At 39.0% G+C, this 12,821-nt stretch overlaps 1 protein-coding gene across 1 annotated transcript; it reads left to right on the plus strand.

Moving 5' to 3' along the window:
* Positions 1 to 7,256: 7,256 nt before the first annotated feature.
* Positions 7,257 to 11,493, plus strand: LOC140954559 (uncharacterized). The gene is made up of 8 exons (XM_073404611.1): positions 7,257 to 8,157; positions 8,230 to 8,964; positions 9,097 to 9,346; positions 9,410 to 9,524; positions 9,858 to 10,427; positions 10,603 to 10,637; positions 10,830 to 11,199; positions 11,302 to 11,493. Exons 1-8 carry the CDS (start codon positions 7,257 to 7,259, stop codon positions 11,491 to 11,493), a joined length of 3,168 nt encoding a protein of 1,055 aa, XP_073260712.1.
* The last annotated feature ends 1,328 nt before the right edge of the window (positions 11,494 to 12,821 follow it).

A 12,821-nucleotide genomic window follows, 5' to 3' on the forward strand; every position in this document is an offset into this window, starting at 1 on the left:
TCCGTCAATTAGAGGGAACCAAACCAATTTTAAAACTAACACGTATTGCACACCACACTGGGGGCAAGAAAAATGCACATAGAGGTCCATAGTGAACCAAAGCCCAAAAAGGTATCATCATACTTATGAATTTTTTACGAGTATTGCTAATTGCATTGAAGGTTGCAGTTTTCATGAACAAAACCAAAACTTTTGAGTTTTCTTGTCAAAAATAATAATAAAGGACAATACTCAATGGAGCAAGAAAGGGCCCCATAAGGAACCAAAGATCTCTTCACCAAAAGGATATGAAGTATAGTGTGTGGAGCACATTCTAGTTTAAGAGAAAAGGTTGGACAAACAAATGGAAACAAGAGCTCGAAAAAGTTTACAACGAAAGGGGGACCTATGTTTCCAAGACAAGTAACAAAAACATGCATGTTATTTGTCATAACACTAACCTGGCAGGAAAGGTGAGATGAAAGCCCAAATTAGTTCCAAGTTTTTGGGAATCACTAAGAGATAGAATCTCAAATCAACAGAGCTATGGAAAAAAATATGAATTATGAACCAGCACTGTTTCATTTCCTAAAGGTAAGATGTTTTCTTTTGAAGTTTGAGATGGGCAGGTCACCCGATATTGAGACTATTTCTTAGAAAAGCGTGGAGTTTTCTAAGAATTTTTAGATGGACCGGTCGCCCGATAATGAAACCATTTCTTAGAAAAGCGTGGAGTTTTCTAAGAATTTTAAGAATTTTAAGAGGGGGTCGGTCGCCTGATATTGAAACCGTTTCTTAGAAAAGCATGGAGTTTTTTAAGAATTTTAAGATGGGCCGGTCACCCAATATTGAGATTATTCCTTAGAAAAGCGTGGATTTTTCTAAGAATTTTAACATGGGCCGGTCACTTGATATTGAGACTGTTTCTTAGAAAAGCGTGGAGTTTTCTAAGAATTTTAAGATGGGCATGTCACCTGATATTGAGACCGTTTCTTAGAAAAACGTGGAGTTTTCTAAGAATTTTAAGAGGGGCCGGTGACCTGATATTGAAACCGTTTCTTAGAAAAGCGTGGAGTTTTCTAAGAATTTTAAGATGGGCCGGTCACCCGATTTTGAGACCATTTCTTAGAAAAACGTGGAGTTTTCTAAGAATTTTTTAAGATGGACCGGTACTTGATATTGAAACCGTTTCTAAGAAAAGCGTGGAGTTTTCTAAGAATTTTAAGATGGGCCGGTCACTTGATATTGAGAATGTTTCTTAGAAAAGCGTGGAGTTTTCTAATAATTTTAAGATGGGCAGGTCACCCGATATTGAGACCGTTTCTTAGAAAAGCGTGGAGTTTTCTAAGAATTTTAAGAGGGGCCGGTGATCTGATATTGAAACCGTTTCTTAGAAAAGCATGGAGTTTTCTAAGAATTTTAAGATGGGCCGGTCACCCGATTTTGAGACCATTTCTTAGAAAAGCGTGGAGTTTTCTAAGAATTTTTTAAGATGGACCGGTACTTGATATTGAAACCGTTTCTTAGAAAAGCGTGGAGTTTTCTAAGAATTTTAAGATGGGTCGGTCACCCGATTTTGAGACCATTTCTTAGAAAGGCGTGGAGTATTCTAAAAATTTTAAAAGGGGTCGGTTACCTAATATTGAAATTGTTTCTTAGAAAAGCGTGGAGTTTTCTAAGAATTTTAAGATGGGCCGATCACCTGATATTGAGACCATTTCTTAGAAAAGCGTGGAGTTTTCTAAGAATTTTAAGATGGGCATGTCACCCGATATTGAGACCATTTTTTAGAAAAGCATGGAGTTTTCTAAGAATTTTAAGAGGAGCCGGTCGCCTCATATTGAAATTGTTCCTTAGAAAAGCATGAAGTTTTCTAAGAATTTTAAGATGGGCAGGTCACCCATTATTGAGACCATTTCTTAGAAAAGCATGGAGTTTTCTAAGAATTTTTAAGGTGGGTAGGTCACTCGATGATGGGTCTATATTCTTAGAAAAGCATGGAGTGTTTTCTAGAAATTTTAAGATAGGCAGATCACCTGATATGGAGACCATTGTTTAGGAAAAGCACTAAGTTTTAGCATGATCAGACAATTTATCTTTACAACACTTACTACGCGAAGCACTTGACAAATTTTGCTTCGTAAGCATTGTAAAGAGGGGGCATTTGTTGTTACTCAATTTTGGACCCCAAGTGCTGGAGACGGTGTATACCCGTTTTGAACCGAGTGTAGCTCATGTTTGTTGGAAAAATTGATAAAAGCAGAAAAAGAAATATTTTTTTTTCTGAAACCCTGTTTGAGCTGTTTTTTGCTCTCTTTATCCTTCCTCTTTGCTGCCAAAATCATCAGGTTTCTTAGATTGACTAGAATGCTAAATTCATTCCTTCGTTATCTTGTTTTTGAGGTTGAATAAATCCTTCAGAATTTACACTAAAAAATGGTTCTGCTATTGTCGCAATTTTTTGTTCCAACTTAGGCTTTGATTCTGACTCAGTTTTGTACGATATTTGACCATCCTAGGTATATTTTGTCACTCATTACATGTTGAAAAATTGACGTACACCTTTATTAGGTCCTAGGGATCATTGTTCTTAGGGCAGATTCTTAGTCAGATTTGGATGCTCAGCATTGTCAGATCAAGCACCTTTTTGACCAACTATATTACTGCCAGTTTCTTTTCTGTAAAAAGATTTTATCTCACTTTGACTCCTTCATCAAAGTTGTAGTCCTAGACGCGTAGATGAATTTGAGCTTTTGAATCACTTGATTCCTATATCAGATGCTCAAGATGTTCCCGTTTGAATATCTAGCGTGAAGGCAGAGAATTCTGCCGCGAGAAGGATATAGCCTAAGTTTGCGGGACTGATTCAAAGGATTTTTTTTTGACCAAGGACTGAATCGAAAAGTGCTAAAATGAGGATTTTAATTGAAGATCATCATAAATGACCGGATTTCTACCACACCAAATGAGGAAAATCACGTTTTTGTGCAGCTAAAATTCATAGGAGACAACAGCCTTTGACAGCTGCAAAATGCCATAAAGAGAATAACCTCACCATCATCTAATGGCTGGGATTTTATCCCTAACATAGATGGCTGGGATGATGTGTTAATGTTGGAAAGAAATCACTAGAATCAGCACATAATCAATGAGAATATTGTAGTTTCCTCATTTGTATTATTTGGCTGCAAATCAGCTGGGATTTGCATCCTAGATTAATGCATTGAATCTTTCCTAATAAGAGTTGTGTATAGACTACATATACTATGCCTCTGCTGACCTAAAAAAAGGGGGAAGGACGGCAGCAAAAAAAAAAGAGCACAAAAAAAAGAAAACAAGAGAGAAAGGGAAGGAAAAAAGAGAGAGAAGAGACCAAAAACAGAAGGAGGAGAAAGAAGAGAGAGACGCAAAGAAAGAGTGAAGAAAAAACCGAGAGAACCCGCATAAGGCTGAGTTGAGAGACACAGAGTGAAACCTGACATCTGTTGTTTTTTTCTGTTCCAAACCTGTTCCTTCCTTTTGCTCTGGATATTCATTTCTGGTTGGACAAAAGGACATTGCTTGCCCACGATTCATGCATGGCTTGGAGTTTAGATTTTTTGTTCATGTTAAAGTTACGTTTCTTTTCTTATTCTCTTGTTGTGAGGAACCGTGAGCTTTAAAGGCTTTCATTATCTTTCCCTTTCTTTGTCTGAGTGTCTCTTTGCCTTAGGATGTTGCATAGTTTGAGTTTGGCTCCTAAATAAAGCTCTATCCAGAAAGTGAAACACGAGGGAAGTCCCTTTAGAGTCAAGGCGGTCTTTTAACCGACTTTCGGTTCATGTTTTCATTTGATTGTTTTTTCTGAAAAAAGAGCTAGCTGGGCGTTGGTTTGTGTTTGTAGTTTTGTATTTGCTTCAGTATAAAGGTGTTGCTCAAGTCGTTTCCTTTTGCATGTGATGTAGAACCGCATAAGGAAGGAATGGAATCCTAGTCCAGCAAGGATAAACACGTCAGGATTCAAGCTTCAGAGTTAGAAGCACACTTTATCACCACTGCTCTTTTCCTTATTTCACACGGATTCCATTATTTAAGATCCCTCTGCTACTGATATTATTGTTTCCAAGTTAGAACTCTAGTTTACATTTTTAAGTAGGAATATTGTATGTCTTTATTAATTATCTCCGCAAGTATGTTCTGATTGGAATTAGGATTCGCAGCTATAAATACAAGCAACCAATCCTCGTTACAGGGACTTAAAATTTTCATTGAAATAAGAATTTCATTCAGAACTTCAATCTCACTCTCGTGGATTCGAGAAAACTATTTCCTGCTCGTGGATTCGAGCATTACCTACAAAGGGACGATGTTCCTTTTTACTTAATAAGCTTCCACTACGTCATTTGGTATCAGAGCAGGTTTTTACTTGTTTAGATGGCAAATACACGGAGTGAAAACGAAAACCTTATGACGGCAGACATGAAGAGGGCATGATCTGATGCGAACCTCGTGATCACGTGGTCACGCAACCCACAATCAAGATTGAGATCTGATCCCGGAAAGCCAAAATAGGTCTGATAGGAGTGTGGCACAATGGAAACCTACCCCAAGGCACCAACACTATTGGAATGAGTAGAATGACGCCACGAAGCTAGTTAATCTTCGATAAGTCAGATTCAGTTCGTTCAAGAACTGAAGAATGCAAGAATCACTCTCACACGTTAAAACTGAAAATTTCAGAATAATAATCATCAAAGCTGCCGAAATTGTGGCTTACATGAGTTTAAATAGTTCTTGAAAAATTAACCCTAATGGACCTCTTATGTGGACTTATATGAGGTCCACTCAAAACTGGCCCAAAACCCTAAACTAAAAAGCCCATAACCTGATCCAAACAAGCCTTGGATCCTAGCTGAAAACAAAGTATTAATTAAGCCCAAGCATGAAAGAAAATAATAAAAATAAGTAACTTGTCAATAAATACCACCAGCCCTTCTTTCCTTGTGTAGCTAGGATGAATAAGGAATCCTTATAAGAAAAGGATTCTGAAACATTAATGAATCCTTGCCAAAATAGGAGATTATATTGCAACTCATTAAAGATCCTTGTGGAACTAGGAAATTCCCAAAACCAGCTCCCACATCCTTGGAGGAAAAGAATCCTAATCAAATAGGAAGTCCACAAGTCAAATGGAAGTAAATAACAAAATCCGTACAGCCTCTGTTGACCAGTATTGGGGTGCCTTCCCGAACTCCGATTGACCTGCAATTTTAAACCAAGGTAGTAAGATATGCCTGGAGAGTCCACATAAAATATTAGCCCGATCCAACGGTCGGATTGAGAATTATGATTGTTGCCATAAACCTGGACTGTTGCGCTTTTTACCCCAAAATCCGAATCTGACCTTACTTGGGTCGTATCACAGGGCTGAACCGTATCATTCCCTCCCTCTTCAAGAAGATTCGCCCTCGAATCTTGAATAGCATTAATGGTGACTTCAGTAGCCTCTTGTTTAAGCCTTCGGAATCCTCTTATTGCTAACACCTTTCTCCAACAACACTGTACAGAAGTAGTGACTGATAAGAATTTCAAATAAGCACGCCGTACTAACCACTTGCGTACATACTTTTGAATGATAACCACAGCGAAACTCCTTTGTCTTTCATCCTTTTGGTGTTGTACCTCTTTTTCCCATGAAGCTTCAAGATCATAGAATAATCTTCTACACTTATCAACTTCTCGTTCTAGAACCCCCCAAACCATGGCTTAGTATTTCGCATCGTTGATCTACAATCCTCCTCTGTTCCCTCTCCCTTAGTGAATACATGACATAGATAGGGGAAAAAAAAACAAGAAGACGATGACAAGAATAGAGTTTATAGCATGAAGAACATTGATTTAGACTCGATAATACAAATCTGACTTTTGTTTGGACCAGAACTTATCGAAAAACAAACTAATGCGAGGGTGATGAAAATGACTTAAACAACAGCCAAATATCAAAATATGATGATAGTATAATGGCAGGAACGAAATCAACAGAAACAAAACAAGTTTTGAAAGATAACACCAAACAGACCCGTTACGACAAAACAAGACCTAATTCGAGAAACCTAAAGAAACCGATATCCAAATGACCTCGAATTTAATTTTTATTTTTAGCCCGATCCAACGGTCGGATTGAGAATTATGACTGTTGCCATAAACCTGGACTGTTGTGCTTTTTACCCCAAAATCCGAATCTGACCTTACTTGGGTCGTATCACAGGGCTGAACCGTATCATTAATGATGCGAACCTCGTGATCACATGGTCACGCAACCCACATGCAAAGACACCAATTCCCGGAAAGCCAAGTAAATCAGGTTTGATAGGAGTGTGACACAAAGATAACTTGTACCTAGGCACCAGCACTATTGAAAACGGAGACCCCCACCCAACGAATATTGATTCGCGAATGAGAAGTATAAGGATGACGCCACGAAGACAGTTGTTCTTCGATAAGTCATTTTCAGTTCTTTAAAGAACCATGGAAGGGAGATTATCTCACCAACACACACACACAAAATGCGGCAAACAAGAAGTTTTATTAATCTGAATTGTCTAACTTACATGTCTGGTTATGCCTTTATTTATACTGACTCTAGACCTAAATAAACCCTAATGGACCCCTTATGTGGACTTATAGGATGCCCACTTACAATTAAAGCCAAATAATATAAATAAACCCTAAACTAGGAAGAAAATAACAATAAAATAAATAAATCCGAATTTAATATCCTAAATATGATAGGATCATATTTGTAGCCCTTTAGAAGTCCTATATAAGCTAGGAGAATCAAATCTGAAGGTAGAATTAGTTCTGAAATCTTCTTTCCTTTTTGTAGCTAGGATGAATAAGGAATCCTTGTAAGAAAAGGATTCTGAAACATTTATGAATCCTTACCACACTTGGAAACTATGTTGCAGCCCATTAAAGATCTTTGTAGAATTAGGAGATTCCCAAAATAAGCTGCCGCATCCTTTTAGGAAAAGAATCCTAGCCAAATAGGAAGTCCACAAGTCAAAAGGAAGTAAATAACAAAACCCGTACAACCTCTTTTGACCCGTGTTTGGATGCCTTGCCGAAGTCCGATTGACATGATATTTTAACCCAAGGTAGGAAAACATGTCAGGAACCTCCACATAAAATTTTAGCCCGATCCAACGGTAGGATTGAGAATTATGACTATTTCTGTAAAACTGGATAGTTGCAAATTTTACGTCAAAATCCGAATTTGACCTTGCCTGGATCGTATCATGATCACACAAACTAAATTCAGGAACTTCCAACGTGAGACCCAGCAAGCATTACAAGCCATACAAGCAACCCTTGCTAGGCTAACAACAGGAAATAACCTGCAGCATGAAGGCAAAAATTGCAGAGAAAGGATTGCTCCTGCTCGTGAACGCCATCCACTTCCACGTAGGCAGTTAGCTTACGAGGACGAACTGAGTGATGATGAGGAATATGTCAAACACATGTTTCGACACAATCGCCAGGGACAACGCAATATGGGAGGAAGAGAACCGCAAACCTTCCGTATGAAAATGGATTTACCCAGTTTCAATGGTCAGTTAGAAATAGAGGGGTTTCTTGATTGGCTAGTCGTAGTTGAAAGGTTTTTCGACTACATGGAAATCCCTGAAGATAAGAAGGTAAAATTGGTTGCTTACAGATTGATGGGAGGAGCCTCTGCTTGGTGGGAGCAACTCACACGGGCGCGACAAAGAAAAGGGATGGTGCAAACATGGGCAAAGATGAGATGGCTTCTACGAGCAAGATATTTACCACTAGATTATGAACAAATCCTATTTCAACAATATCAGGATTGCATACAAGGAAGCAAAACAGTGCAAACATATGTTGAAGAATTCCATAGATTATCATCACATAATAATCTATCAGAAACTGACGCACAACAAGTCAGCAGGTTTGTGAGTGGTCTACGTTTGGCTATACAGGATCTGGTCTCCATGCAAACTATATATTTTGTAACTGAAGCCATCAACCTGGCTACAAAAGCAGAAGCACAACTGGAAAGGGCAAAGTCGATAGCTGGAACGAGAAGCTCTTTTGATCTTAATCGGGTTGTAGTAGACAAAGGAAAGCTTCCAGCTTTTCAACCACCGCTCACCAATACTTCCAAAGGACCACACAGTAATGGGGCACCCTAAAAAACTGGAGGAGTGATAGAAGCACCTAGAAATCCTTATGCTCGCCCATCGACAGATAAATGCTATCGATGTGGGCAGCCAGGACATCGCTCCAACCAATGTCCCAAGCGGAGCACAGTGAACTTAATAGAACCAGAGTTGACAGCAGAAGGAGTAGAAGATGAATTAACATACACCTATGAAGAGGACGAAGTCACAGGGGGAGATGAGGGAGAATTATTGTCACGTTCCCTAGTAGTTCAAAAACTACTACTTGCGCCAAAACAGATAGAACAATCGCAGCGACACAACATATTTCGAACCAGGTGCACTGTGAACAAAAAAGTATGTGATGTAATTATAGATAGCGGCAGCAATGAAAATATAATCTCAAAGAGCATGGTAACAAAACTGGGGTTAAAGACGGAGAAACATCCATCACCATATAAGATCGGCTGGATCAGACAGGGTGCAGAAGCAAGGGTCACAGAAATTTGCCATATTCAATTCTCCATTGGGCAAAATTACATAGACAACATTACTTGTGACGTAGTTGAAATGGACGCCTGTCATATAATTCTAGGCAGACCGTGGCAGTTTGATGTAGATGTTATATACAAGGGGCGCGATAACGTGTATATCTTCATGAGTAAGGGGCAGAAAGTTGTGTTGGGTCCAATAAAGGAAGAATTTTCTGTAGTCAAACTGAAAGCTAAAGGGAAGTCAGTTCTTCTAGTCGATGGAGAAAACTTTATAGACGAAGCCAAGAAAACAGAAGAGTTGCTTGCAGTAGTAATTGAGGGAGGAATCGGTACTGAAATTCACAACATTCCACAGGAGCTAAAACCGTTACTAGCAGAGTTTTAGGAAATCATACCATCAGAGCTACCAGATGGGATACCCCCCATGCGAGATATTCAGCACCAAATTGATTTAACTCCAGGGGCTAGTCTGCCAAATCGACCCCATTATCGGATGAGTCCGAAAGAGAGTCAGATCCTACAAGAGCAGGTAGAAGAACTTATCAGAAAGGAACTAGTTCAGGAAAGCATGAGTCCTTGCGCGGTACCAGCCTTGCTAGTACCAAAGAACGATGGTAGTTGGCGCATGTGCATAGACAGCCGAGCCATTAACAAAATCACAATTAAGTATCAGTTTCCAATTCCTCGCCTAGAGGATATGCTAGACATGCTGTCAGGATAAAAAAAAATTTCAAAAATTGATTTACGAAGTGGGTATCATCAGATTCGAATTAGACCCGGGGATGAATGGAAAACTGCTTTCAAGACGAGAGAGGGCTTATATGAATGGCTAGTAATGCCCTTTGGACTGTCCAACGCCCCGAGTACCTTCATGCGCCTAATGATTCAGGTACTTAAACCCTTCATCGGCCGTTTTGTTGTAGTGTACTTCGACGATATTTAATTAATAGCCAAAGCAAGTCTGACCACTTTGAGCACTTGAGGGAAGTGCTAACAGTATTACAACAGAACAAGTTGTATGTTAATTTGACAAAGTGCGAATTCATGACCAGTAGTTTGCTATTTTTGGTATTTGTTGTGAGTGCTGAAGGGATTAAAGTCGATGAAAGCAAAATAAGAGAGGTTGTCTTCCTCTCCAGTTCTCGCATTGCCAGATTTTGACAAATTATTTGACGTGGAGTGTGATGCATCAATCATCGGTGTTGGTGCTGTATTATCTCAGGAAGGCCGACCTGTTGCTTTCTACAACGAGAAACTAAATGAATCTCGCAAGAAATGGTCCACCTATGAACTTGAACTTTATGTTGTGTTTCATGCTTTAAAGGTTTGGGAGCACTACTTAGTGCAAACGGAGTTTATCCTCTTCAATGATCACCACGCCTTACAATTCATCAATAACCAGAACAGTGTGAACCGAATGCATGCACGTTGGATATCCTTCATCCAAAGGTTCACCTTCTCCCTGAAACATAAAGCTGGACAGTTAAATAAAGTAGCGGACGCTCTAAGTCGAAGGGCGTTATTGCTTGTCACCATACAGACTGAAGTTATGGGTTTCGACTGCCTCAAGGATTTGTATGCAGAGGATGAAGACTTTGGCCCTATCTGGACCAAATGCCTACAGGGACTCTCACAGGAAGGCATGCATATTCAAGAAGGATATTTATTCCGGGGCAATCAGTTATGTATCCCCAGGAGCTCCTTACGGGAACAGATAACCCGCGAGCTACATGGTGGTGGTTTTGGGAAGCCATCTTGGTCGGGACAAAACAGTGGCCATGGCAAAAGAGAGGTATTATTGGCCCCAGCAAAAACGAGATATTGGTAACCATGTAAAATGTTGTCCCACGTGCCAAGCAGCTAAAGGACACACGCAGAACACAGGTCTCTACATGCCGTTACCCATCCCAGCAGCCCCTTGGGAAGACTTATCTATGGATTTCATTCTGGGACTTCCATGAACTCAGCGTGGATTTGATTCCATTTTTGTCGTAGTGGACAGGTACTCTAAAATGGCACACTTCATCACATGCAAAAAGACATCAGATGTCGTGCACATCGCAAATATGTTCTTTAAAGAAGTTGTTCGTCTACATGGGGTTCCTAAATCCATCACTTCGGATCGAGACACGAAATGTTTAAGCCATTTTTGTTGGACATTATGGAGATGATTTGATACGTCACTGCAATTCAGCAACACTAGCCACCCTCAAACCGATGGACAGACAGAAGTGGTAAACCGCACTCTTGGAAACTTAATTCGCTGCCTATTAGGGGAGAGACCAAAACAATGGGATCTTACATTGGCACAGGCTGAATTTGCCTATAACAACATGCTTAACAGGTCCACGGGGAAAACTCCATTCCAAATTGTCTACTGTCATCCACCACATCATGCACTGGACCTAGCACCGTTGCCTAAGATTCCAGGAATGAGCATCGCAGCAGAGCATATGGTTGACCGGATTAAAACAATTCAGGAAGAAGTACGAGCAAATCTAGAGGAAGCTAATGTCAAGTACAAAACAGCTGCAGATCGCAAACGACGAGCCAAAATCTTTCAGGTTCGTGATCTTGTGATGATATATCTACGTAAGGGGCGACTACCAGCAGGAACGTATAGCAAGCTGAACCATAAAAAGCATGGCCCTTTTCAAATCCTATAGAAGATTAATGACAACGCATATGTTGTGGACCTCCCTACAGAAATGACCATTTCTCCCACCTTCAACATTGCTGACTTGTTTGAATATCATCCCCCTGATGAATGTTCTTCTCACCTGATCAACGCAAGGACGCGTTCTGTTCAAGAAGGGGAGACTGATGTAGAACCGCATAAGGAAGGAATGGAATCCTAGTCCAGCAAGGATAAACACGTCAGGATTCAAGCTTCAAAGTTAGAAGCACACTTTACCACCACTGCTCTTTTCCTTATTTCACACGGATTCCATTATTTAAGATCTCTATACTACTGATATTATTGTTTCCAAGTTAGAACTCTAGTTTACGTTTTTAAGTAGGAATATTGTATGTCTTTATTAATTATCTCCGCAAGTACGTTCTGATTGGAATTAGGATTCGCAGCTATAAATACAAGCAACCAATCCTCGTTACAGGGACTTAAAATTTTCATTGAAATAAGAATTTCATTCAGAACTTCAATCTCACTCTCGTGGATTCGAGAAAACTATTTCCTGCTCGTGGATTCGAGCAATTACCTACAAAGGGACGATGTTCCTTTTTACTTAATAAGCTTCCGCTACGTCAGCATGAGACTAACGAGTGTGGCAGTATTAAAGATCGGAAAAAGGATGGGTGTTGAGTCATGGTTACTGTTACAGGTTTTGGTTTTCAGAATTATGGATACAGACTTGTTATTTTTTTTTAGTTATAGGATTTGGGTTTAAATGGACGTATTAAATCTTGTGTGAGTAAAGTTTGGCTTTGGGAAATTTTATATATATATATATATATATATATATATATATATATATAGTGTTTGGGGCCTTTTGCAAATTTTGGAATGGATGTGTATGGCTATTTTTTTTCTTTTTTGTGATGCTTGCGTTTTGAAAAAAATATATATAAATTTTTTTTTTGCGTGTTACATACGGCCAATACCCTAACATGTTTTGAATGTTTTTTTTTATACAAAAAATATTGGAAGTTTCGAAAATGTGTTTTCGCATGGATTTCTTAAACACAAGAAAAAAAATTATTTTCTTGCATTTCTGGATTTTACAACATGTTTCTAAAACTCCAAAGGGTATTGGCCAATATTCCAAAAAATATAAAAATCTTATTTTGGGGGGAATTCATCTATTATTCACCGCTAATGTTTGGATAAAGAAATCCTTAAAGGACGAATATCCAAAATATTATTGGGAATAATTTGTTATTATTCACTGTTAATATTTGGATAAAGAAACCCTGAGTGGTAAATATCCAAAATAATTTTTTTAGGAATAATAAATCCTCACACATTCTTGAAAGAAGCCTTGATTATAATCGAGGACATTTCAATTTTTTTTACTCCATGGTTTACGAGCCGTGAGAGTATAAAACACTAAGGCAAAAAAATAGGTTTTTTTAAAGCGCCCTAGATTTCTAAATTTTTGTCCCTCCTCCTTGCGATTTACGAGTCGCAAACTTTTGAAATACTAAGGGAAAAAATAAGCTTTCGAAG

Source organism: Populus alba, chromosome 14 (genome assembly GCF_005239225.2).
Source record: "Populus alba chromosome 14, ASM523922v2, whole genome shotgun sequence".
Lineage (NCBI taxonomy): Eukaryota > Viridiplantae > Streptophyta > Magnoliopsida > Malpighiales > Salicaceae > Populus > Populus alba.

Excerpts from the sequence above, each read along its gene's own strand:
- LOC140954559 (XM_073404611.1), top strand. The coding sequence starts at position 7,257 with ATGATCACACAAACTAAATTCAGGAACTTCCAACGTGAGACCCAGCAA. Across the intron at positions 8,158-8,229 it reads TACTTCCAAAGGACCACACA|ATAAATGCTATCGATGTGGG; the intron begins GTAATGGGGCAC and ends GCCCATCGACAG. Across the intron at positions 11,200-11,301 it reads GACGAGCCAAAATCTTTCAG|AAGATTAATGACAACGCATA; the intron begins GTTCGTGATCTT and ends CAAATCCTATAG.